This window comes from Idiotropiscis lumnitzeri, chromosome 21, assembly GCF_059441095.1.
Source record: "Idiotropiscis lumnitzeri isolate Australia: NSW breed Sydney's pygmy pipehorse chromosome 21, RoL_Ilum_1.0, whole genome shotgun sequence".
NCBI classification, from domain to species: domain Eukaryota; kingdom Metazoa; phylum Chordata; class Actinopteri; order Syngnathiformes; family Syngnathidae; genus Idiotropiscis; species Idiotropiscis lumnitzeri.
Window position 1 is genome coordinate 4,105,527 of NC_142411.1, and position 24,266 is coordinate 4,129,792.

General features: G+C 53.3%; 4 protein-coding genes across 9 annotated transcripts; 2 read left to right on the forward strand and 2 right to left on the reverse strand.

Annotated features, from left to right (window-relative positions):
• Window positions 1–4: 4 nt before the first annotated feature.
• Window positions 5–2,983, reverse strand: zbtb25 (zinc finger and BTB domain containing 25). 2 transcript variants are annotated; one of them, XM_088285983.1, is made up of 3 exons: window positions 2,405–2,983; window positions 2,002–2,238; window positions 5–1,177 (listed from the first exon to the last, which is right to left on the reverse strand). In XM_088285983.1, exons 2-3 carry the CDS (start codon window positions 2,229–2,231, stop codon window positions 109–111), a joined length of 1,299 nt encoding a protein of 432 aa, XP_088142109.1. In that variant the 5' UTR covers window positions 2,232–2,238; window positions 2,405–2,983; the 3' UTR covers window positions 5–108. The 2 variants fall into 2 exon arrangements, with proteins under 2 accessions (XP_088142109.1, XP_088142107.1); XM_088285981.1 differs by lacking the exon at window positions 2,405–2,983 and having other exon boundaries at window positions 2,002–2,395.
• Window positions 2,984–4,006: 1,023 nt separating this feature from the next.
• Window positions 4,007–13,724, forward strand: kidins220b (kinase D-interacting substrate 220b). Of its 4 annotated transcripts, none has more exons than XM_088286038.1 (28): window positions 4,008–4,202; window positions 4,870–5,029; window positions 5,170–5,268; window positions 5,531–5,629; window positions 5,719–5,817; window positions 5,918–6,019; window positions 6,105–6,203; window positions 6,269–6,466; window positions 6,612–6,710; window positions 6,787–6,885; window positions 6,955–7,053; window positions 7,190–7,367; window positions 7,438–7,602; window positions 7,679–7,858; window positions 7,925–8,090; window positions 8,218–8,369; window positions 8,442–8,731; window positions 8,790–8,930; window positions 9,029–9,376; window positions 9,457–9,601; window positions 9,685–9,847; window positions 9,917–10,095; window positions 10,250–10,479; window positions 10,683–10,805; window positions 11,000–11,137; window positions 11,212–11,310; window positions 11,385–11,621; window positions 11,699–13,724. In XM_088286038.1, exons 2-28 carry the CDS (start codon window positions 4,898–4,900, stop codon window positions 12,800–12,802), a joined length of 5,163 nt encoding a protein of 1,720 aa, XP_088142164.1. In that variant the 5' UTR covers window positions 4,008–4,202; window positions 4,870–4,897; the 3' UTR covers window positions 12,803–13,724. The 4 variants fall into 4 exon arrangements, with proteins under 4 accessions (XP_088142163.1, XP_088142164.1, XP_088142165.1 ...); XM_088286039.1 differs by having other exon boundaries at window positions 5,921–6,019; XM_088286037.1 differs by having other exon boundaries at window positions 4,007–4,202; window positions 8,218–8,731.
• Window positions 13,401–14,900, reverse strand: LOC148316560 (transcription factor Sox-11-B-like). The gene has a single exon (XM_088286041.1). It carries the CDS (start codon window positions 14,683–14,685, stop codon window positions 13,993–13,995), a length of 693 nt encoding a protein of 230 aa, XP_088142167.1. The 5' UTR covers window positions 14,686–14,900; the 3' UTR covers window positions 13,401–13,992.
• Window positions 14,901–16,685: 1,785 nt separating this feature from the next.
• LOC148316561 (arf-GAP with SH3 domain, ANK repeat and PH domain-containing protein 2-like) lies at window positions 16,686–23,799 on the forward strand. Of its 2 annotated transcripts, none has more exons than XM_088286347.1 (26): window positions 16,686–17,079; window positions 17,527–17,599; window positions 18,118–18,263; window positions 18,335–18,409; window positions 18,526–18,575; window positions 18,647–18,776; window positions 18,843–18,928; window positions 19,009–19,171; window positions 19,254–19,357; window positions 19,427–19,496; window positions 19,691–19,778; window positions 20,041–20,089; window positions 20,157–20,320; window positions 20,687–20,820; window positions 20,883–20,977; window positions 21,073–21,262; window positions 21,337–21,422; window positions 21,506–21,621; window positions 21,806–21,873; window positions 21,956–22,063; window positions 22,127–22,427; window positions 22,514–22,724; window positions 22,844–22,902; window positions 22,978–23,042; window positions 23,163–23,282; window positions 23,350–23,799. In XM_088286347.1, the coding sequence occupies exons 1-26, from the start codon at window positions 16,954–16,956 to the stop codon at window positions 23,422–23,424; spliced, it is 2,952 nt and encodes a 983-aa protein (XP_088142473.1). In that variant the 5' UTR covers window positions 16,686–16,953; the 3' UTR covers window positions 23,425–23,799. The 2 variants fall into 2 exon arrangements, with proteins under 2 accessions (XP_088142473.1, XP_088142474.1); XM_088286348.1 differs by having other exon boundaries at window positions 22,523–22,724.
• The last annotated feature ends 467 nt before the right edge of the window (window positions 23,800–24,266 follow it).

The following is a 24,266-nucleotide window of genomic DNA, read 5'->3' on the forward strand; positions in this document are numbered from 1 at the left end:
CGTGTTTGATCAGAGCTTTTACTTTGAAAACCACACAGGACAAAACGAGGAGCGTGTCTATCAATGAAAGTCACTTCCTATCACGTGACCCAACAGGAAGCCACTGCGTCACTCGCAGCGCCCGCCGTCGCCGCTCTCCTGTGAGATTTCAGAGTCCAGCGAGTAGGCGGAGCTTCCGTTGTCATGAGCGTCCCGGCCCATCTCCAGGAGGGCGTCATTGGCCAAAGCCCCGCCCCCTTCGGGGCAGAAGTGGGCAGAGCTGTGGAAGAGCTGGCTATGGCGGTGAAGTCGGGGTGGCTTGGCGGTGTGGGCGTACATGTGCTCCTGAAGCTGACTCTTGTGCGAGAAGCGCACGCCGCACACGGCGCACGCCATCTTGCGCTTGCGTGAGTGGGCAGCGGCAGGGGCAGCGCTCAGTCCTGCCCCCTCGCGACTTCTCCGGAGCTCTGCTGCCAGCTGCGCGGCAAGTGCCCGACTCTGCCGCAGCGCCTCTTCCAGACGGCCGGCGTCCACGTGCTGGCCGGCCGCCTCGTCTTCGTCATCCAGGCCGCCACCGCCGCCCCCGTGTGCCAGCTCCTCCGTGAAGAGGGCGGGGTGGAGGGCGTGGCTGAACAGGTGCTGGCGCAGCCGCTCCGGTGAGGGACATCGATGGCCACAGCGGGGACATGCCAGCTGCGGCGGCCGGCGCTCTTCGGAGGCCGCGCCTTCCCGAGTCGGCGACCCCATCCCAACTCCCTCGTCGTCCGGACGCTCCTGCTTGATGGCGGCAGAAACGTCAAAGTCATCCTGCGGCGAAGAGGTGTGGCCGTCAGATCGCTCGCCCTCCGATCCCACGGCCAGCGACGGATGCGAGTGGGCGCGCCCCCCTCGCACCCCCGGCTGGATGGCAGCAGCGGGCGCCTCCTTGCCGGCCAGCTGGGACGAGATCTGGATGCCGTACAGGTTGGACATGCGCACTGCGTCGGCGGCGGAGGCCGCAGCGGCGTCGGTCCCGGTACCCCCGGCCGGCCCGTCGCCACTCTTGCGACACAGCTGGTGGGCATGGAGGAACTTGATACCGTCCTCCAGACGGGCGGGCTCCACGGCCTGCTTGGGGCACGCCCCCGTGTACATCACGTGGAGCAGGTAGCTGAATACGTCGGGCTGGATGTCGGTCGGCTGGATCTTGATGCACTCGCTGATGCGTGCACACGCACACACACACACACACACACACACACGCACACACACGGACACACAAAAAAGCTCATTGGCAACTGTCAATCAAAACTGATGCTTGTTCAAAACCTTTTTCACTTAACCGTTTGAGAGGCTACAAGTTTACACATGTGGCTAATGCTAATGGTGCTAGCATGCTACGTTCTCAATACCTGTGCCTTGTGAAACGTGGGAGCCAATTTATGAGTTTTCTGAAATATAATTTGTGGTATGACATGAGCGTGTCACAAAATTCAAATGACTAGACAGTTTGACAAATATTAAGTCATTGTTGAAAAAAAATTATTGCCTCTGCCAGCTGCAGTTTACTTGAAAACTAAACCCAAAAGAAAGAGAATTACACTCTGTGTACGTAAAACACCCAAATAGCTTTGACTTTGATTCCACTAGCTTAATGCTAACATATACTGTAAAAGGAAATTCCAGACACACAAAGGGAGTATATTCTTTATCCTCTGCAAAGAACAACTTATCAGGCTATATTCATACTGCAGGTCAATTCAGATTTTTATATTTTTGTTTTTGGGTACATCCTTACTTAAACGGATCATTAAATTTTACCCCTGAAATCAAATTATTCATAAATATACTGAGTATTAGATCAGTTCTTTGTATTTTTTGAAAAAATTGGCGAAAAATGACTTAGTTGGCATTTCTGTTCATTTCAATTTGGGAACCATTTCAGTGACGAGCGTGGTGACGGAACGAATTCGACTCGTAGCTCAAGGCGCCACTGTTTCGTAACTGGGGGTGCAAGTGCAGGTGCGTGCGCGTGCGTGCGACCTGGTCTGGTGAATGAAGATCATCTTGAAGTAGTTGGAGAAGGCGGCGAGGACGGCGCGGTGAGCTTTGAAGTAGACGTTGCCGATGGCGACCGTGCAGTCGCACAAGAAGCCGAACTCGCGCTGCACGTTGAGCTGCTGCAGCAGCAGCAGGCTGTGAGCAGACGTCGCCGACGCACACGCCGCCGACGCACACGCCGACGCAGACGCACACGCCGACGTGGTCTCCATCGCGGACCTGCGAGAATACATTTGCATACCGCACACACCTTTTGTCAATGCAACTCGCCCCACGCCGCGCGTGCACGTACGCTCATTGACGCGCGGGCTGCGTCGTTCGCGTGCGTCAATTCACGTGCAAGCGCGTTCGCGTTCATTAAGGCGTCGATTGATTGATGCCTTACCGCCGAAAGGATCCGAGCGAGCGAGGATGAAGATGAAGGTGAAGATGATTGTTTGTGCGCCAAACTGCGTCACGTCTCGCGAGAGGGCGCGCAGGGTCACGTGCGCCCCCCCTCAAAAAAAACACCTTGGAATTCAATTGGGAATTACAAAGCCCTTTTCAATGCATTTCATTGGAACGTGCACATCGATTGCACGTGATTAAAATAGCTGCAATGTGATTGGATTACATTTCAAGTCACTCGTGCTTCTCGGTTTTGTGTTAGGTGGAAAACATTTTTGCTCCCCAAAATCTCCACCACGACTAAAAATAGCATTATTTCTCTAAAAAGAATCATAATTATACCTCTGCATAACGTTGTAAATATTTGTTTTAGTCTTTCTTGACCTTTCGTTTCATCGTCAACATTTTTCAGGTGTTTTGTTAACTGCTCTTTATGTGCGTGAGTATGCTCGGTGCAAAAAAAAAAAGCGCCACCGCCACCTAGTGTACTGAATATGCATTTACACATTTTTTTTCTATCCATCCATTATCCAAGTTGCTTCTCCTCACGAGGCTCTCGTATGCCAAATTAATAATCACGAGGCAGATAGTTATTAGAAGCTTCCTGACAACAATGGTGCCTAGTCCTTTGGATTGCCACTTGGTGTTTTCGTCATTTATTGACTCAACTCAATGTCATTTACAGAACACTTTCAAAAAGTGATGTCCATTAATTAACTGATTGGAATGGAATGATTTATACAGATCAAGTGTTGCATCTTGATATGCATTTACTTAAATGATTTGTTTTTGTTTAGTTTACTTTCATTTTTGTTCCATGTGTCTTGTTATGCTTAGATTTTCTTTTCCAGCTGTTCTCGTCAGCCATGTTCTTTGAGTTCAACAAACCAGCTCAGTCCAGGCAGGCACTCATGTCTTTTCCAGGTGTGCCTCATTGTCTCGTCAGTTTGCTTCTATGAGTACCCTGGATTCATACAGTCAGTGTATTAAAAAAAAAATTTTTTTTTTTTGTAACGTCAAGCTTTCCCCAGTATTTTGTATCGCATACATGCAGAACACCCTCGAAGGCCTTAGCGTGTCGTTTGTGCTCAGGCTGAAGGAGTCACGTCTCAGAAACACGTCAGCATCATAAACACTTCGAAATGTTCCAAGTTCACTTTTGGAACATGATAAAGGTCCTTCAGAGTCGTTAACGCCTGCACGAGAGCGTTTCGCCAACTCGGCAAGCGCGCTCACTTCTAAAAATAAAAAAAATAATAATTAAAGTGTTTGGTCGCGGGATGAGCACGGTTACTAAGAGATTTGGTATATTTACGTTATTGTTTTTCTTCACTCGCATTCCATCATCCGAGTCTTTTGTCAAGTGCGTCATGATACAATGAAATAGCAACATAATACTCTTTCAAAATAAAATAAGCATTTCGCGCCAAGCGACCAGAGACCAGAATATATTGCGAAAATATTAAAATTACTAACCAGATCAAAGATAGATGCGTGGGGAATGCGAATATTAATATAACTGATTAGTTGTTTACCCTTGTTGAAAGACAAGTGCTGTATGCGCTATTACTTTGTCAGGTGTGAGCGGAAATGTGCATGTCATTAGCGGAGTTTGCCGTGTGGCTGGTTAGTCTTGATCAAGATGGCTGCTGCGGCTGTTGTTCGGGACGAATAATGAGTTGAACCTCGGCTGACATCCAATACAAACCCACAGAAAGACTGCGACAGAAACCCGCAGAACCGGCCACCGCAGCCACCGCCAAGACCACCTGGACTGAAACCACTTGATTCTCCCGGTAAACATTTGTTGTTGCCTTCGAACGGCCATCAAGCATCCTTGAAACGTTTGATTGACACTTGGCCCGTTAAATCCGCTTGGCGGGTGTCGAATAATGTTTTTTTTTTTTCATGGCAAGAATTAGAATAACCTTCACCTTTTTGTTTGTTTCCTGCTGCGTTTGAGCGCAATGTCAGTCCTTTTCAATGTCACGGAGAGCTCGAAGGTTATTATTTCAACGACGTTTGTACGCTTACATGGGCGTCATCTTGGCAGCAAAAATGCTGAATTCGAATGAGTCATGCGTTGAAAATAAATAGTCGAGCGAATTTTAGTCACATATTCATAATCGTTATCCGGTTATTAATAGTAATATTATCATTATACATAACTAGACGTTTGCGAAATAGCTCGCTGCAGTGTGTTGCCATGGTAACCACACGTCAATGTTTTCGAATTCGATTAGTGGGTGTCATTTGATGGTACAAAACATGTTTCATGTACGCATTCAATTCCCCTTTTGGACCTGTTTATATATTTATTACTTGATTTAAAAAAAAAAAAGTGCTGCAGAGACAGGTGCATGACGGCATCATCACTAACGCGCCCCCTGCAGCCCGCCATGTGCATGTGTGGGATGTGCCTGCAGGGAGCGCAGTGACAGCTTGTTTTGTCTGCGTGTGCAGAGGCTGCACGCTGTGAGATACCGCCAAGATGGACACCACCACATCCATCAAGATGACCACGCTGGCCATCCAGAAGCTGTTTGGCCACGTAGAGGAGGAGAACGTGACGGCCCTGCGGGACCATCTGGACCGGTTCAAGGAAGTGGACGGACGCAGCGACGTATGTGATAATAATGCTAGCTCACTTAGGGAATTATGAATTACTGTTCAGAATCAGTCATAATTTTTCATTTAGTGGACATTTGCGGTACTAAATACTGTAGATGCGATATGGAAACGTGTGTGTATTGTTGTGGTCAGAACGGGCAGACGCCGCTGATGCTGGCCGCCGAGCAGGGGAGCCTGGAAATCGTGCAGGAGCTCATCCGGCGAGGGGCCAATGTGAACCTGGACGACGTGGTGAGCAAAACAGATGGGGGTGAGGGAGGAGCGTCGGGTTGGGGAGCAGTGCTGTTGCCAAGCAACAAGATAAGTGCTGATGATGGCATGGTAACCATGGCTGGATATGTGTGTGTGTGTGTTTTTTTTAAATGTGCTTGTTTTTGTGTGTGTGGATTTGTGTTCGGGAAAATGTGCACATGTGTGTGTTTTGTGTTTGTATATGCCTTCGTGGTTGTGTTGCATGTATTTAACTGTATAATGTGCGCATGCTTGCGTTCAGGACTGCTGGTCGGCACTAATCTCAGCTGCCAAGGAAGGTCACGTGGAGGTCGTGAAGGAGCTCCTGGAGAACAGCGCTTACATTGAGCATCGCGATGTGGTGCGCTTCCCCTCCATGTCATTAGCCAATCGGCTGCCGGCAGCTCCGCGGCAGCTTGATATAATTTGAGTCTGCCGTTTATGTGTCAGGGAGGATGGACGGCGCTCATGTGGGCTTCGTATAAAGGTCGTGTGGAGGTCACCAAGGTGCTGCTGGAGCAAGGCGCCAACCCCAACACCACCGGACAGGTAGCATGCGCACAACAGGGGGCGCAATTGAGACCTAAACATGTGTGGCAAACAAGTGTGTGTGGGCTGATTTCATGATGTTGTATTCGCCTGGCCCCAGCAGTACAGCGTGTACCCCATCATCTGGGCGTCCGGGCGAGGTCATGCCGACATCGTTAAACTCCTGTTGGACGGCGGAGCTAAAGTCAACTGCTCGGATAAGGTGACAACACCAGCCACACACAAATGTTGATGCTCGCTTGGACGCACATTCATGTTCTGAGGGGGTGTGTGTGTGTGTGTGTTAGTACGGGACGACGTCTCTGATCTGGGCGGCGAGGAAAGGCCATTTCGAGTGCGTCACGCACTTGCTGGAGAACGGCGCCGACGTCGACCAGGATGGAGCGGTAAGCATCGGTCTGCGCCAGCGTCGGGGTGGCGCGCGGCCAACTGACGCCCCGCCTCCCGGCAGAACTCCATGACGGCGCTGATCGTGGCGGTGAAGGGTGGCTTCACGGATGTGGTGAAGGAGCTGCTGAAGCGCAACCCCAACGTCAACATGACGGACAAAGACGGCAACACGGCGCTGATGATCGCCGCCAAGGAAGGCTACACCGAGATCGTGCAGGACCTCCTCGACGCCGGCACTTACGTCAACATTCCCGACCGGGTGAGGCGCTGCCTCCGCAAGCATGGCGCCCGCCGTACTTTCAACCTTGGTCGTTTTTCTTTCATAAGAAAAATAACATTTTATAATAAACTCGTTTAAAACATGCATAATGACACAAATTAATACAATGTAAAAAAATGTGCAGAGCGGCGACACGGTTCTGATCGGAGCAGTGAGGGGGGGCCACGTGGAAATAGTCAAAGCTCTGCTGCACAAATACGCCGACATCGACATTCGGGGGCAGGTACGTGATGATGATGATGTCGTTGACGGCCGATCACGATGGCGATGAATGTTGATGATGACGGTGATGCGTCCAGGAGAGTAAGACGGCGCTCTACTGGGCGGTGGAGAAAGGCAACGCCTCCATGGTGCGCGACATCCTGCAGTGCAACCCCGACACGGAGACGTGCACCAAGGTGAGACGCGCCAAGCCCGCGCCACACGCCGACAGGAAGTCACGGCGACGCCTCCACTTCCCGTTGCAGGACGGCGAGACGCCGCTGATCAAAGCCACCAAGATGAGGAGCATCGAGATTGTCGAGCTGCTGCTGGATAAAGGGGCCAAGGTGTCCGCCGTCGACAAGGTCAGACGCACACACACGCATTTTAAAATTAGTGGCGTGGCTGGTCTCTCCTCATCTTCTCGTCTTTTCCTTGGAAATTCCGCCAATCCGTTTGCGATCGAGCTGACGACTGGTGCGCTCGTCTGAATTTCCCCAGAGAGGAGACACACCCTTGCACATCGCCATCCGAGGACGCAGCCGCCGCCTGGCCGAGCTGCTCCTGCGAAACCCCAAAGACGGCCGCCTGCTCTACCGGCCCAACAAGGCGGGCGAGACGCCGTACAACATCGACTGCAGCCACCAGAAAAGCATCCTCACGCAGATCTTCGGCGCCCGTAGGTGACCCGGCCCGCCATCATCCAGAACCCGCCCGCCGGCTCACCGGCTGCCGCTCCCCTCCCGCAGGTCACCTGTCGCCCACCGAGTCGGACGGCGACATGCTGGGCTACGACCTGTACAGCTCGGCCCTCGCCGACATCCTCAGCGAGCCCACCATGCAGCCGCCCATCTGCGTGGGCCTCTACGCGCAGTGGGGCAGCGGAAAGTCCTTCCTGCTCAAGAAGCTCGAAGGTGAGCGCGCACGTGCACGCTCACGCTCGCACGGGGGCCGATTAAGGACATGTGCGTTGGCGTGTGTTGCGGTCAGACGAGATGAAGACGTTCGCCGGCCAGCAGATGGAGCCGCTGTTGGGCTTGTCGTGGCTGGCGGCCGTCCTGTCGCTCCTCCTGTGCGGCACCGTGGCGCTGGTGCTGGGCTTCACCTTGGACCCCAAGCTGGCCGTGGCCGTCTCGCTCAGCCTACTGGCGCTGCTCTACATCTTCTTTGGTGAGCGCCGCCGTCATGGCGCTCGCTCCTTCGCGCTAAATAGGCCTTCTTCTTTGTCGTCCGCAGTGGTGGTCTACTTCGGGGGCCGGCGCGAGGGGGACAACTGGAACTGGGCGTGGCTCCTCAGCAACCGCCTGGCCCGCCACGTAGGATACTTGGAGCTCCTCCTCAAGCTCATGTTCGTCAATCCGCCGGAGCTCCCTGAGCAGAGCGCCCGAGCGCTGCCCGTCAGGTAACGCCTGCGGACCGCCGTACTTCAGCGCCGATCATGTCCAAGTGATGTCATGGGAACGTAACAATGATGCAATGATGTCACTGTGATGTCATTGAGTTCATGGTGATGTCATCCCACGCCGCAGGTTTCTATTCACCGATTACAATCGGCTGTCAAGCGTCGGCGGCGAGACTTCGATGGCCGAAATGATCGCCACACTGTCGGACGCGTGCGAGAGGGAGTTTGGATTCCTCGCCACTCGCCTCTTCAGGGTCTTCAAGACGGATGAGACGCAAGGTAGGCATGCACACATGCGAGGCCCTCCAAAAAAAAACAAAAAACGCACACGGCATGTCGGTTCGCTTGCAGGAAAGAGCAAGTGGAAGAAGACATGTTGCGTGCCGTCGTTCGTGCTCTTCGCGCTGGTGGTGGGCTGCCTGGTGAGCGGCGTGGCGCTCCTGGCCGTCTTCCGGGTGGGCGGCGACAACCGGACGGTCAACGGCGTCCTGATGGCGCTGGGCGCCGTGGTGGGCGTGGCCGTCCTGCTCAACTGCCGCACGTGGTGGCGCGTGTCCGACTCGGTGCTCAACTCGCAGAGGAAGCGGCTGCACGGCGCCGCGAACAAGATGCACAAACTCAAGAGCGAAGGCTTCATGAAGGTCAGGATGGACGTTGCGTGCGGGCCAAAGAAGCCGCTAAAGGCAACGTGTCTTTCAGGTTCTGAAGAGCGAAGTCGAGCTGATGGCCAAGATGGCCAAGACCATCGACGGCTTCACTCAGCACCAGACCAGGTTGGCGGTGGTCATCGACAGCTTGGACTCGTGTGAGCAGGACAAAGTTCTGCAGATGCTCGACACGGTGAGAGTTTTCCGCCTCGCACGTGTACCTGAAAGCCTCTCAAATGAATTCAGTTGCGTCATTTCGTAATATCGCTGACACGAAACGCCATCCCGCAGGTGCGCGTCCTCTTTTCCAAAGGTCCCTTCATCTCCATCTTCGCCAGCGACCCGCACATCATCATCAAGGCCATCAACCAGAACCTCAACAGCGTCCTGCGGGACTTTGTCAACGGACACGACTACATGAGGAACATCGTCCACCTGCCCGTCTTCCTCAACAGCAGAGGCCTGTCCAGCGCCAGAAAGATGGGCGGCGGTGCCTCGGCCAACGCCGGCGTTCCCGCTAACGGGGACGCCGCCAGCGCTGAGGGTGGAGGATGGCACGAGGAGCTGGACAGGAAGTTGTCGCAGCACAGCTTGGGAGAACTCACCAGGTTTGGCAGCAAGGGAACCCTCAGCCGCCGGGTAAGATTACCACGGCTTGCCAAAACCAACAAAGAAAATGTTTGCGGCCTTGGTGACGCTGCCCGTTGTCGTGCGCGCAGGACACATACCGGCGTCGGCAAGTCCACCGCTCGGTGACTCGCCAGATGTCGTTCGACTTGACCAAGCTGATGGTGGCCGAAGACTGGTTCACGGACATCAGCCCTCAGAGCATGAGGAGACTCCTCAACATCGTCTCCGTCACCGGTCAGCGGCGGATCGCTCGCGGCGTCCGGGCGCGCCACGGCGGTGCGCCTGCAGCTAATCCGATCTGCGTTAACCGCGCGCAGGTCGTCTGCTGAGAGCCAATCAGATCTCGTTCAACTGGGACCGCCTGGCGTCGTGGATCAACCTGACGGAGCAGTGGCCTTACAGGACATCCTGGCTCATCCTCTTCCTGGAAGAGAGCGACGGCGTTCCCGACCAGGCCACGCTCAAGAACATTTACGAGAGGTGAGCGCTGACAGTGCCGCGGCGGGCTTCCGGCGGACGCGGGCCGAACGTGACCTTCGTCTCGCTCAGGGTGCTGAGGAACATCCCCACCACCAAAGATGTGGAACCGCTGCTGGAGATCGACGGAGACGTTCGCGCCTTCGAAGTGTTTCTGTCCTCGAGGACGCCCGTCCTGACCGCCAGGGACATTCGCACCTTCCTGCCTTGCACCGTCAACCTCGACCCCAAACTGCGAGAAATCATCGCCGGTACTTTTGCGCCGCCGTCTCCGCCTCCTTCTCGACCTGATGCACATTTTCTTCTTTGTTCTTCACCTCCTTCCTTCTCAACATGATTCCTTCTGTACATCCTCGTCCTTCGTGCTTTCACTGACTCCCTTCTCTGCATTTTTCCCGCGCCCAGACGTGCGTGCGGCCCGCGAGCAGATGAACCTCGGCGCGGTGGGCTACCCGACCCTGCAGGAGGTCCAGCCGCGTCCCACCTCCATGTACAGTCAGGTGTCGTCGGCGTGCTCGCCTTCCGCTTCCTTCAGCGGACCGTTCAACCCGCCGGCGGGAGCCGTGGTGCCGCCGCCTCCTCACAGCAGCTACTACAGCGGCATGGCCGGACCTCAGCACCCCTTCTACAACAGGGTCAGTCTCACGCCGCATCCGCTGCAGTACGGCGTGCCTGATGGATATTTTTTTTTTTTTTTTTAGGAAGAGTACAGATAATATTGCGAGCTTTGCCATTTCTGTATGTCCTCCATCAGCAAGAGTCCACGCGTCCACTTCCCAGCCATCATTTGTCACGTTCATGTTTGATTTGCGTTGTGTTGATTTTCTTTCTGCCTCAGCCATATTTCCCCCACCACCACCATCTTCACCATCCGCCACGCCCCCTGCTGGCGGCCTACCCATCACACCTCCTTCCTCGCATGATCTTTAAGAGCGCGGCCCGCCGCGACACCCCCGCAAGTGTAAGTACCGCCACACTGCGTGCCTTTTCAAACATCACGCCCGGAGCGTTAGAACCATCGACGGACGCACGTAGACGCTCAGAGGATGATGATGATTAGGACACGTTGAGCCAAAGCAAACACGAGTCCCGCTCTCCATACCGTTCGTCATCGATCACAAATCAAACACGGCTGCTGTGTGATTTATCTCTCAGGGCTCCGCCTCCATGGCTTCGGCGACCCCGCCGACCCTCCTGAGCGCCATGACGACAGATGGCGTGTGCGAGCACGTGGGACAGATCCCGGGCATGGACCAGGGCATGTTGGCCGCCTACACCGCCACCATCAGAAAGGTGAGCGCCGCCGCACGTCACGTGGTCGTTACGATCATGTGGGCGATGATCTGCGTCGCGTTCTCGCTCTCCAGGCCAACGTGAACGGACGAGTCCTGTCGCAGTGCAACGTGGACGAACTGAAGAAGGAGATGAACATGAACTTCGGAGACTGGCAGCTCTTCCGAGCCAGCGTGAGCGCGGCGACCGAACGCTCGGCACGCTACCCGGTCCCGCCGTGCGCTCACCTCGCGTCCTGTCCTCGCAGGTGCTGGAAATGCGTCAGGTGGAGAGTCAGGTGCTGTACGAGGAGGCCGCCAGTGAGCAAGGCGGCGGCGCCGGGGGGCACCCTGAGGCGGGTCGGCGGGCTGGGGTGTCGTCCCGCGCCGGCCACGCCCCCAGCGACGTGTCGCCGATGTACAGCTTCACTCTGAGCTTCGACGACCTCAGCACGATCGGGCTGGAGGAGCAGCAGCCGCTCAGACACGCCGGCGCACCGTGGATGGTCAGGGAACTCGGCAATCAAAGTTAGTCTGAGATGCCGCTTCCTGTCATGTGACCATGCTGGTTTGTTCTTTCCAGGGCGGCCCCCAGCGCACCGGCAGCATCACGAGCCTCAACTCGCAGGAATCCAGCAACGACATTGCCAAACTGACGGATAAACAGCAAGCCGAGTACCGATGCGCTTACCAGGAGTACATTGCGCAGATGGCCCAGTTGGAGGGCGCCGGGGGCGGCGATAGGCCGGTCCAGCCTCAGCCTGGACACTTCATGACGCCGCCTCTGGACCAGGGTGGCAAGGACGCCGTGGAGCAAGACGGACGCAAGGCCTTGGTGAGCAAGAGGGGCAGCGTCAAAGCCGCGGCCGACAACGCCGACGGCGAGGCGCTGGATCCTATCACAGAAGAAGACGAGAAGGGCGACCACGGGTCGTCCAAGTCCCTGCTGGCTCGCAAGACCTCGGCGGACCGCGGTGGCCTTTTCCCGGGCGCCAAGGCGGGCGGCGGCGGCGGCGGCCTACGCTACCAGAAGCTAACCAGTGACGACGAGTCTGAGGAGTCCGACAGCCTGCTGCTGAAAGACGGCAAGGCAGCGCTGCCGGAGGCCAAAGCGGGCGGCTGCTCCCTCGCCCTGAAGGGGAAGGACTACCTGTCGGACGCCACCTTGGACAAGAAGGACTCGTCCGACTCGGGCGTGCGCTCCAACGAGAGCTCGCCCAACCACTCGCTGCAGGACGAGGAGGCTGACCTGTCGCAGGCGGAACGCACCGACTTGATCCTGCTGAACGAGGAAGGCGCCGCTCGCAAACGAGGCCCCCCCACCGGCCTCCCCGCCGCCCTGCGGGACGCCACTGAAAGCCGCATGTCCATCTGCAGTCCCGAGGAGGCCTGGCCCGCTTCCGAGACCGGAACCTGGAACCTGAACCGCACCCCCAGCGTCACGCTCAACAACAACACCAACGCCCAACAAGGCGAACAGCCCAGCCACACGCCCCGCCCCACCCCCGCCAGCGACGCCATCATCCCGCCCGCCTCCACCGCCACCGCCACCCGCCCCGGCCCTGACAACGAAAATGTGCGCGTGGTCCACCTGAAGAGGGGCCTGAAGCCGGGAGACCCTCCCGAGGTCTGCACCATGACGGCGGACGCCGTCGCCTTCGGAGAGGAGCGCGAGAGCGTCCTGTGACTTCCTGTCACTTGTGATTCATCTTGCAAAATTCTGGAAATATTCAAAGTTGGGAACTTTCAATGGGAAGAAAGTGGGAATTAAAAAAAAAAAAATGAAGGTTGGTTTTCAAACAGGTAATGGGGAACGGGGCCTAACCTTGAAAAGTGCAAAACGCTTGACGCTCATGATAATTTCCATGACAGAATCTTTTGTTCGTTTGAGCAAGCGAGTGGTCTACTTGGCATGCAAGTATGCAAATGATGCTTGGATGCAAAAGCGCATTCGATGACCCAAAATTGTCACGGATTTCCACGGCCAGTTTCCAATTTGAAATTTCGCAGCCTAACTTTGTGGAGATTTTCCGTTTGCAAGCCTTCTCGTGATTTTTCGTCTTTGTAGATGTCAGTTAACTTGTCGTGACGCCAAATCTGCGCTTGATGTTCTTGAGCTCAGCGGTCCCCAACCATACTTAACTGACAGGCTTAACAGAATATTTATTCCAAGACTCAAATCGAGGCCAAATAATTTCCCCATAATTTTGGATGTCCCATTAATGACAACTCATTTTCGCCATCAAAGTGACCCATCAAAAATATAACTTAAGACAAAACGGGTCTGTGGCGCACACAAAAAGTTGGGGATCGCTGCTTTAGATGTTTGCCACACAAAAAAAAAAATGTGCTGAAATGTGATCATTTATAAACATTTGTGATTGACAGGCAGTGCGCCCAATGTCGTGCGTGTTCATTTCACCTTCCCTCCCTGCGTCTTGACAGATGTGATATTTTGATGTCAATCACTAAACAAGATCAGAATGACGTCATGCCGTACGATGACATGTCAAGTGTGCATGTCGTGACGTGTTATGAAGTAGGAAAAAAAATGTGCACGCTAATGTGACGTATTTAAAAAAATAAAAACGAGATGGTGTTGCATCCCATTTATTGTGATTTTTGTCACGTTTTTCCTTCCATTTTTTTACAAAACAGGAGCAGAAATTACACTAATAACACATGACCAAAAAAAAAAAAAAAACTTCCAGCGCTTTAAAGGCAAACTAAATAGTGCATGAAAAACATTTGCGTTTTTTTTTTCCCCATTTCTTTCTTTTTTTAGAAAATCGAGCAAATAAAAAGTACAAGTCTGAATGAAAAAAGAGGAAAAGTGGTAAAAACTGCACTTATTGTTTTTTTTTAGTCCCTTCCAGTTCAGAAGGTGAAGAGAAGATCCGAGAAGTCTCCGGTTATCATCCGGCTAAGTTCGGGCGTGCAGTGGTCCGGGAACTCGAAGTGGGAGCCGCGAACCCGCTCGGTTCCGCTCGGGTCCTTGTCCAAATCCTTGTCCACCAGCGAGAGGCTTAGATTTGTCGGTTCCGAGGGTGCGGGGCTGAGGGAAAACACCTCGCGGTCCAGGTCGTCCCCGCAGCACGAGGAACTGGACCGCGACGAGGACGACGAGTCGGGAGAGAAGGTTCCGCCGGCCTGCCGGGCGTACAAGAGCCGAACCGAATCTTCATCCGGCTCCGCGGCGGTTTCGTCGTCATCGTCCGAGTCGCTGAAGTCCCACTTGAGCACGAAGCGGCCGCGCCGGTTCGGGCTCGGTTGCTTGGGGGCTCCCGAGGAGCCCGTCTTGCTCTTCTTCTTGGGTCGGTACTTATAGCCGGGGTGGTCGGCCATGTGCTGCAGGCGCAGCCGCTCAGCCTCGCGGATGAACGGAACCTTCTCGGACTTGTCCAAAGACTTCCATCGCTTCCCGAGCCGCTTGGAGATCTCGGCGTTGTGCACTTCGGGTGACTGCTGCATGATCTTCCTGCGCTCCATTTTGGACCAAACCATGAAGGCGTTCATGGGCCGCTTGATGTGAGCCGCCGCAGCTTTTCCGCCGTGCCGCTGCGGAACCATGGTGGCCGCCTGCCGTAAGTCAAGTCCGACTTTCTTGCTTTTTCCAGCAGCCAGCCAGCCCGCCAGCCCGGTTCCGTTTGCTTGTGCCGTCGGTCAGAACGGCTGGGCGAGGAGCTCGGAATTGCAGGCAGTCGCACACAAACCGGCCGGCGTCTTCTGAACACGCCGGTAGCGAGCGCGAGTGTCAGCCAATCGCAGGCCGGCTTTCTGGACGGCCGCCCGCCTTTTACTCATCTCGACCAATCGCAGCTCAGCTTTGTGTCATTTTCGTCTTCGCGCCTTTGTCGCTCTCGCAGCCAATCCGAGCTCAAATAGCTTATCAGCCACTTTTTATCCTTCAGCATCCAAATCAAAGTAATGAAAATAAAAATGAAACCACTATTATGTTCTGTCAACATTATCAAATGCTTGCTCTGAATTTTTTGCACTTTCAAGTTATTTGCTTCAATGGTGCGTTTATAGCATTAAATCCAATGTGACTAGACTATCCTGTTTTCTAAATTGAAATTTTTAAAAATTGCTGTCATTTATCTGAGGGCCAATTTCTTCCTTCATTCGTTTTTTCTCAATTCTATTTTTATTTAATATTAATTATCTTTCAAAATAAACAAGGCCTCTAAATGATTAATTGATTATCACGATAGTTGATAGTTTGACCATTAGTTATTCATTAATTGCTGCACCTGTTAAGATGTTTCTGGTGCATGGCTGTAAGAAAATACACAAGCACAGAAGGATTTATACCCAGACTGCCTAAAATGTGATGCAGGCGCCGAAACAACTTGGCCGCTTTGGCTGCAGGGCCGAGGTTAATGTAGACTTGTATTTCTTTAATTTGGGAGTGCTTCTTTGTGGAAGGGCGGACGAATTGCATAGCTCCTGGGGAGGTTCCATTGTTGTATTTGTGTTGTGGGACACGAAGGAGGCGTGATGGTGCCCCTGGCCTTGCACAGCGTGGGTTGGGGGGGGAGGGGCTTGCACCCATGACCATTCTTCATCTCTTGCATTCGTTATGTTTGATGAGCAACAAGAAAATGACGATTTAGTTTTACTGTCAATGCGTTTGAGTCAAAAGTCTTCCTGAGTGTGTTTGTCTAATGTGGTGCAGAGGTGAGAAAACTACGGCCCGGGGGCCACATGTGGTCCGCTGCGTTTTGTGTGTGAGATGGTTGACTACTTTTGCTAGGGTGAAGGGACATGTGTTGGCTCTTTAGGCCCAACAAGTGGAGGATGCACATGACCTTTGAGGGTCAAACCCCTAAAACGGCAGAGGAGGCGGGGATTGGGGGCATTCAGGAGGGTGTGATGGACCCTAACAATGAAAAGTGGGTCAAGTGTACAAAAAAAAAAATGCAAGATTGTCACAGCTGGTGAGGGGGACAAGCCGATGACTTGCAATTCCCGGCAGCAGAGGCTTGAAGCGAATATATTTTGTTGGCTTTAACATGTGATCATGTGCCGGCCTGAGGTTAACGCCTGAGGAAGTGGCATCCATTTTCCTCAGATTGGAGAAATCACATTTGATTGACAGTTGAGTGGGGCGTGGCTTCAGCATATTCAGCGGACACGCCCACACAGCACAAAGAATGGCTTAATAACCATTTTAAGCCTCATTTTATGTACTTGACTTCTGTTTTTAATTATTCAAATTCATGCTGAAATTAATTTGTTGTTATTAATAAATATTATGTTTTTATATATTTATATTAGGAAGCAGATAAAAATCTATGAATCTCTGCCAGCGTTTACATTTTCCTCATTCTGAGAAAATCACAATGTCCTATCACTGGTGCGCTATTTTTAGAACGGTCCCTCGTTGGCTACCCATGTGGTCGTTGGGGGTCCGCGGACAGCCAGTTGGTAAGCACTGGTTTCCACCGGAAGCCGAAGATTGGGAAAGTAATTTCTATTACCTCAATGTTCCACTTGGCGGCGCTAACACGCCGTTCATAACTTTAATAACTGCCGAGCGAGCCCCCAGCAAATGCAGAAGCAGAACAAGAAGAAGAAGAAGAAGAAGAAGAAGAAGAAGAAGAAGAAGAAGTAGGTTAAAAGAGCGTCGACTTGATTTGAGCAGTCGCGTCGGGACACCAACGAAGTGGAAGAAAGTCCTCGTCAAGAACAACTTGAAAGTCTTCCACAACTCTTTGCTGCACGCGGGTACGTGTTGCGAGTGAGTGAAGCAGGTGTGGCGCTCCTGGCCCCACCTGAGGCTGCGTGACGTCACGGCCGTGCGGCTCTTCCGGGTCGGGACTGTCGACTGCAGCCATGCCGGACGTGCTGAGCGTCACCGAGTTCATCGGCGAGTGCAACGACGACTACAAGGCGCCCACCACGTCCAGCTTCTCCACGCGGATGACGCACTGCAGGAACAGCGTCAACGCCCTCGAGGAGGTCGCGCACACGCACGGGCGGAGGGGGGCGGGCTTGTGCGGGGTATCTGTGTGGGTGTCCGTGTGAGTGTACGTGCGAGCGTTTAGCGTTCATAATGACACTTGACCCTTCTATCACACACGCACGCGAACACATTTTACCACGTGCACACAAACACACGTGACTCTTGAGCAAGTCACAGCTGCATCGCTGTCGTTAAGCGTGTGCGTGTTTAATTGAAGGGTCATTCATGTACGCGTGCGTGTGACACTCAAAAGTGTTCTTAATGTCAAGTTGACAGGAAGTGACATGTGACGACCGGCATGTTACATCACAACAGGAAGTACAACTTCTCCCTTTTGTTGATATTAGGGAGGACGCCACTTCTTATTTCTTCTATCTTGCGTCTTGTTGAGTCATATTCAGTTTGTGCGTGTGCGCGTGCGTGCGTGCGCGTTGATCATTCAGGTTCTGGACGTGGAGCGCTCGGTGCTGTCCAAGCTGAAGAAGGCGGTGAAGTCCGTTTACACGTCGGGCCTTGGTGAGGTGCTCTCCTTGTCTTTAATTTTTTTTTCTCATGTTGCCATGACAACAACAACAAGACACGTCTGTGGACCTCAGACAGACCTGCCACCACACCCCGAACTCAAATAAACACACGCACACACAAACACAACGCTCAGCAGCACACTTCCACGCGTACTGGCGCACGTTCAAACGCACACTGAGGTGCTTGCCGACATGTGGCCTCGTGCACAACATTCCCACCATTCCCGCCCGTGCCCCAGCATGCCGAGGGAGTGCAGCACTCTCATAGGAAACACATTTTCACGCTTGACAAGATTTTGTTTTCTAAGACCGATGGAAAAAAAAAAATATAGATTTTTTTTTTTTTTTAAATATACAATGCGTAAAAATAAAATGTTTTTTCCGCCAGTGGATTTCAATGGACGTGGCTTATATGGCGGATTATTTTGACCCATAATCAGATGATTAATCAATCAGGCCCTATACACTTGACCCCTCAAGAACACGCGTGTGTGTGCGCATGCGTTGCAGCCCACGTGGAGCATGAAGACCAGTACGTGTCGGCCATGGAGAAGCTGGGCGACAACTGCATGAGTGGCGAGGACGCCGCCGTGGGCGCCGCCTTCCTCAAGTTCGCCGTTTTCAGCAAAGAGCTGACGGCGCTCTTCAAGAACCTGGTGAGCTCGCGTGCCCCCGTCGTCATGGTGATGTTCCCGCCTCACCACCGATGTCACTTCCTGTTTGTCAGGTCCAGAACATGAACAACATCATCTCCTTCCCGCTGGATAGTCTGCTCAAGGGAGACCTGCGCGGCGTCAAGGGGGTACGTCACGCCACACGTCCCACGACACGCTAACCTCTAAACATGTTACGTGTCATGTTCCCGTGTAATGTGTGACCTGCATGTCACGTGACCCGTGACCCGTGTCGTCCCCTCAGGACCTGAAGAAGCCGTTCGACAAGGCCTGGAAGGATTACGAGAGTAAACTGTGAGGACCGCTCGGCCGGGTTTCCCGCCGGCTGCGCTTTTGCGGTGAAAGTGTGGCTTTGCCGTCGACAGCTCCAAGCTGGAGAAGGAGAAACGCGAGCACGCCAAGCAACACGGGATGATTCGCACCGAGTTCAGCGGCGGCGAGATCGCAGAGGAGATGGAGAAGGAACGACGCGTCTTCCAATTGAATATGTGCGAGGTGGGTCAAAGGTGGCGCGTTCCTTAACGGGGGACAGGAAGTGACATTAGACGTCTTTCCTCACAGTACCTTCTCAAAGTGAACGACATCAAGGTCAAGAAGGGCGTCGACTTCCTGCAGAACCTCATCAAGTATTTCCACGCGCAGTGCAAGTAAGACCGTAGACGGACACACACACACACACACACATTGTCTCAAGAATACGTCGCGTCACCTACACGCGCGCAATCAGTTTCTTCCAGGATGGGCTGACGGCCGTCGAGAGCCTCAAACCCTCCGTGGAGAAAATGGCGTCCGAACTGACGGCGATCAAACAGACGCAAGATGGCGAGAGGAAACAGCTGACTCAGCTCCGAGACGTCCTGAAGGCGTCGTTGCAGTCGGAGAGCAAAGAGGTGCGATAGTTGGTCGTTGGGGGGGCGGGGGGGGGCCTCCAAGGGGGGGTCCCTAATTGGCCCTTGTGTGACTGATTGCCAGGATTCTCCGGCCAAGCAGAAGCAAGGATACAGCCTGCATCAGTTGCAAGGCAACAAGGCGCACGGGACGGAGCGCTCCGGAGTTTTGTCCAAGAGGAGCGAGGGGTGAGTCGGCTTCCCCGCGATGTGCCGACGGCGGCGCCATCATGTCCTCATCGTCGTTGTGTCACGCAGGCTGAGGAAGGTTTGGCAGAAGAGGAAGTGCTCGGTGAAAAACGGCTTCCTGACCATCTGCCACGCCACGGTAAGCCCCGCCCACCGGCCACCACCCACGCAAAGACTTTTTCGTTAAATTTTTTTTTTTTTTTTTTTTTAAGTTTTTGCATCGGCAACAATCACATCGTAGGTTGGGGGCGGAGTTTAATTTCAGCTGAAATCACCTTTTTTTTTTTTCTTCCTTTCGCTAACTCAGTTTTTTTTGGTGTGCGTTTGTTTCAGACAAATCGACCGCCGGCCAAACTGAACCTGCTGACGTGCCAGGTGAAGAAGAACGCCGACGACAAGAGGAACTTTGACCTCTTTTCACGTAAGCCGCACCCCAACACCGCCGGGAGAACGCCATTGCAAACTCGTGACCAGAGAATCTTGACAAGATCAGAACTAGCGGACGAGCTCGGATACAGGGAAGAACTTTTTGCTCTGCTGCCATAATATTTCTAAGGGATGTGGAAAACGGTTTAGAATAGCTGGACTTGGACCAGGGGTGTGTAGACTTTTTTCTCCCCGCTGTGTGACATGACCGGAGGAGGCGTGCGGATGGTTCTAACGTGCGTTGTCCGTCCCCACAGACGACCGGACGTATCACTTCCAGGCGGAGGACGAGGCCGAGTGCCAGATGTGAGTAGCCGCTTCCCGTCTGGCCTTTGTGGCCTCGGTGGTGATGTGCGACGTCCGTTGGGCGCAGATGGGTGTGGGTCCTCCAGAACAGCAAAGAAGAAGCGCTGAGCAAAGCCTTCAAAGGCGACCAGGACGAAGGCGACAACATCGTGCAGGAGCTCACCAAGGCCATCGTCGCCGACGTCAAGAAGATGGACGGCAACCGCGTCTGCTGCGACTGCGGCGCTCCCGGTGACTAGGCCGCTTCTCATTTCTGTCATGAATGTGTCTTTGCCAGAGCTGGGCACTTGACCCTTTTTTGCCAGTCAGTCCCTCATCCTGTGGTCGCGATCTCGGTCCCAATCCGGCCTCGAGCCTCTGGCCTTATTTATAAAAAATTGTCGGCCCAAGAAAATGAATAAATAAAATAAAGCGACCGTCCTTGATGCCCCCAAAATGGGGGTCCGGCCGGGTTGCAGGGTCGGACCGTTCCGCCCCCGAGACGGACAGCCCAGCTCTGGTCTTTGCATACGTTTGCGTGTGCACGTGAGGTTTAACGCTAACATTAGTCCAGCTCACGTGGATGAAGGATGTTTGAGGCGTTTACTGACGGCGCAGGTCCCTCGTGGTTGTCCACCAACCTTGGCGTGCTGATCTGCATCGAGTGCTCGGGGATCCACAGAGAGATCGGGGTGCACTACTCCAGGATCCAAAGTCTGGACCTGGACGTGCTGGGAACGTCTGAGCTGCTGGTGAGTCCGCTCGGCCGCCGACGGGAAATCGCGACGCCAAACGTGCCGCTCTCGCCTTTCAGTTGGCCAAGAATGTCGGAAACGCCGCCTTCAATGACATCATGGAGGCGGAGCTTTCTGCGGGGGGCGTGACCAAGCCTGAACCTACCAGTGACATGTGAGTTTACACGCACCCGCTAGATCCAGATCGAAACTAGATTGAAAAATTCTTGATACGAGACAGACAAACTCGATTGATAAAACCGCGCGCAGGCAGAGCCGGAAGGACTTCATCACGTCCAAATACGTAAACAAGGCGCTGGTCCGCCGCCGCTGCGTCGACACCGACGACCGCCTTCACGCACTCTACCAGGCGGTACGCAACCGCGACATCCTGGCACTCATCCAGGTCTACGGCGAGGGCGTCGACCTCACCGAGGCTTTACCCCAGCCCCACCAGCACGTACGACCTTCTTGCCGCCTCACACTTGAAAATTCCTCGACGATGACGACGATGATTCGTAAACGGTCTTTCAGGAGCCGGGCGAGACGGTCCTCCATCTGGCCGTGCGCATGGTGGACAGGGACTCTCTGCATATCGTCGACTTCCTGGCGCAGAATAGGTAAACGCCAAAAAACGTCTCTCACTCGCTCAGTGTGTGTTTTTAATCAACACGTGTGTGCATAACCGCTTGCGTGTGCGTAGCGGCAACCTGGACAAGCAGACGAGCAAGGGAAGCACGGCGTTGCACTACTGCTGCTTGACGGACAACAGTGAGTGCCTGAAACTTCTGCTTCGGGGGAAAGCGTCGGTGGCCATCGGTGAGTCGAGCGTCGGCGGCGCCGCGTTGCCAACCGTTCATTTGTTCCTTTCTGCCGTCGTTTTTATCGAAACTCAAATAGTTTTGTTGAGGTGAATGATTACGAACACCTGAATCACGTCGACGGGATGTTCAAAAAGTTGACTTTGGTTAGTGCCACTGCGTGTGTGTGTGTGTGTGCGTAGCCAACGAGTGTGGAGAAACACCACTGGACCTGGCCAGACGACTCGGACACACTCAATGCGAAGACCTGGTGAGAGTCCGTTTTTTTTTTTTTTTTTTTTTTTTCTACATTTAAAAAATTCATCTCGGTGATGCTCGCGTGTGCGTGTCAGCTGACTCAGGCCCATTCTGGAAAGTTCAACGTTCACGTGCACGTGGAGTACGAGTGGCGTCTCCATAACGACGACCTGGACGAGAGTGAGGACGAGTTGGATGAGAAGGTGAGCGACATCGACACGAGCGACCCGTCCCTTTGCTGAAATGAATGTTCATGCCTCCCCCAGCCCAACCCGTCCCGCCGTGACGAGCGGGACCGACCCGTCAGCTGCTTCGTGGGTACTGGCGTGCCCGCGCAGACCGCCAGACACCGCAGTCAGATTCCCAGCATGATGATCAGCAACGAGACGTACGGCGCCGTGCTGGACCGACACCTGGCGCACGGGCCCAACCCGCCGCTGCCTCCCAGGGCCCCCGCCAGAGGCCAGGCGGATAAACCGCTCCCCATGGAAAGCATCGGACGGCAGAGGTCTTCGTCGGACCCCCAGACCTTAAACCTCACCCCCGACAGAAACACATCCATGTACGGTGAGTGGTACTTCCTGTCCTTGAGTTTTACTTCCAAGTCAAACTTCACGACTCTTTAACCACCCCCCCCTTTTTTTCCCCCCCAGTTCTCCCAGTGGATCCTCCTCCCCCTCCTCCTCCACCTCCCCCATCCAACCATGGCCCCCGAAGCACACCCCTTCCCTCCTTGGGCCCGCCTCCCAACACAGCCAACCGCTCCTCCCCACCGCCTTTGCCTCTGGCTCCGCCTCCTCGCCCCAAAGTGCCACCGCTGCCCCCGCCCGTTGACAAACCACCCGGACCCAAATCCCCCATCAGGTAAATAACCGGAAATGCTCTCAATTTAATTCACTTCAATTTAAGAAAATTGACTGTGAATGGATTTAAGACTTGATCCTCTGAAGTGCTCCCAAAATTTTGATGCTCGCTGGTTTCAGATCAAACAAAGCAGCTCCACCGAGGTCGTCTCTTCGGAGGACTCCAACAGACAAGCGAGGTACGTGCACGTCTACACTCGCGCACGCACACACACACACACTTTTCAAGCTACTAACGTGACGTCTCCATGAAGTTTCTCAGGTCCTGCCCCCCCAAGACTCCTCCCCCCCAACGCCCAAACCAAGAACCACCTTCAGCGTAAGTCCTTGTGTTGGATTGGCGGGCTTCTTGCTTTGAATTAGCAAAATTGTGGGTGGACATAATTTTTTTGCGTTTCTTTGAAATCTGGCTTGTTTGTGTGTGTCGGGTGCGGTCCAGGCATCCAGACCCAAAAGGGTCCGGGCCATCTACAGGTGTTCCGCCGACAACCCTGACGAGCTGACGTTCGAGGAGGGCGAGGTGATTGTGGTGGAAGGCGAGGAGGACAGCGAGTGGTGGGTGAGTGAGCGCGCTCTGCTGACGGCGTTCTGACGGCGCTCTGACCTCTCTCCGCGCTCTGCTTCAGGTGGGCCACGTGGAGGCGGAACCTGCGCGGCGTGGAGTCTTTCCTGTGACCTTCGTGCATTTCATCACCGAGTGATGAGTCTTCAAGTGAAATTTGAAGAAATGGGTCAAAGTGATTGGAAATCACAGTGCACCAGTCTTCAAGTTCTCTGGGGCCAGTCATCCAGTCCAGTGGTTGACAAGATTTATTGAGCCAATGCATGTGCCTTGATGTATGACTTAAATTCCTTCTTTGACCGTGTTTGTAACTTGAAACAATAAGAAAAAACTCACTGTATGGTATTGTTCGTTATTTAAAAACATACAATAATGACACAATTAAAGGGAATGAATCTAATTTTGTCACATTTGGTACCACTTGAATGGCCAATATACTACTGCCCAACTTGTCCAGCTGGGGGCAGTACAAGACAGATTAATAAAGCAATAAATCAAATATCTGTTGATTAAAGGGTTTGATTTGATTTCCATTCCCCTTTATGTGTTGGCATTAGCAAATTAGCATGAAATATGCAATGCGTTAATAGTCTGTTTTCTCTTCGGTTTTGAGTAAACCGCTTGACGCCTCTTTTTGAACAATTTCAGCTCACCATTCGCCGAAGGGTGCTTGTTTAGTCGAATTGAGTTCAGTTACACACGCTCAAGTTAAAAATTAGCCTCTTTGGTGAGAGATTTGGATAGTGGCCATTTGGAATGCCGATCTGGTAGCGGACTGCAATAAAACAAAGCTGACAAATTAATACCCTGTGTTAGTTAAATTAGGACATAATTATTAAATACGTTTTTTATGGAGGACCAAATTTGTTTAAATAAATCAATAGACAAGTTCATGTCTTGATTGGTTTATTTAATAATTTCAATGTGTATTTAATTAAAAAAAAAAAAACATAAAAAGAGAAAAGTGGCTTGTAGTAAGCA

Bases quoted from the DNA above. Each gene is read 5' to 3' on its own strand.
- zbtb25 (XM_088285981.1), bottom strand. From the start codon at position 2,258: ATGCAAATGTATTCTCGCAGGTCCGCGATGGAGACCACGTCGGCGTGT. The intron at 1,178-2,001 runs GTCGCACGCACG...TGCACGCATCAG, and splicing joins ATCTTCATTCACCAGACCAG to CGAGTGCATCAAGATCCAGC.
- kidins220b (XM_088286037.1), top strand. From the start codon at position 4,898: ATGGACACCACCACATCCATCAAGATGACCACGCTGGCCATCCAGAAG. The intron at 9,848-9,916 runs GTGAGCGCTGAC...CGTCTCGCTCAG, and splicing joins CTCAAGAACATTTACGAGAG to GGTGCTGAGGAACATCCCCA. The intron at 11,622-11,698 runs GTCAGGGAACTC...TGTTCTTTCCAG, and splicing joins ACGCCGGCGCACCGTGGATG to GGCGGCCCCCAGCGCACCGG.
- LOC148316560 (XM_088286041.1), bottom strand. From the start codon at position 14,685: ATGGTTCCGCAGCGGCACGGCGGAAAAGCTGCGGCGGCTCACATCAAG.
- LOC148316561 (XM_088286347.1), top strand. From the start codon at position 16,954: ATGCCGGACGTGCTGAGCGTCACCGAGTTCATCGGCGAGTGCAACGAC. The intron at 20,978-21,072 runs GTGAGTTTACAC...AACCGCGCGCAG, and splicing joins CCTGAACCTACCAGTGACAT to GCAGAGCCGGAAGGACTTCA. The intron at 23,283-23,349 runs GTGAGTGAGCGC...GCTCTGCTTCAG, and splicing joins AGGAGGACAGCGAGTGGTGG to GTGGGCCACGTGGAGGCGGA.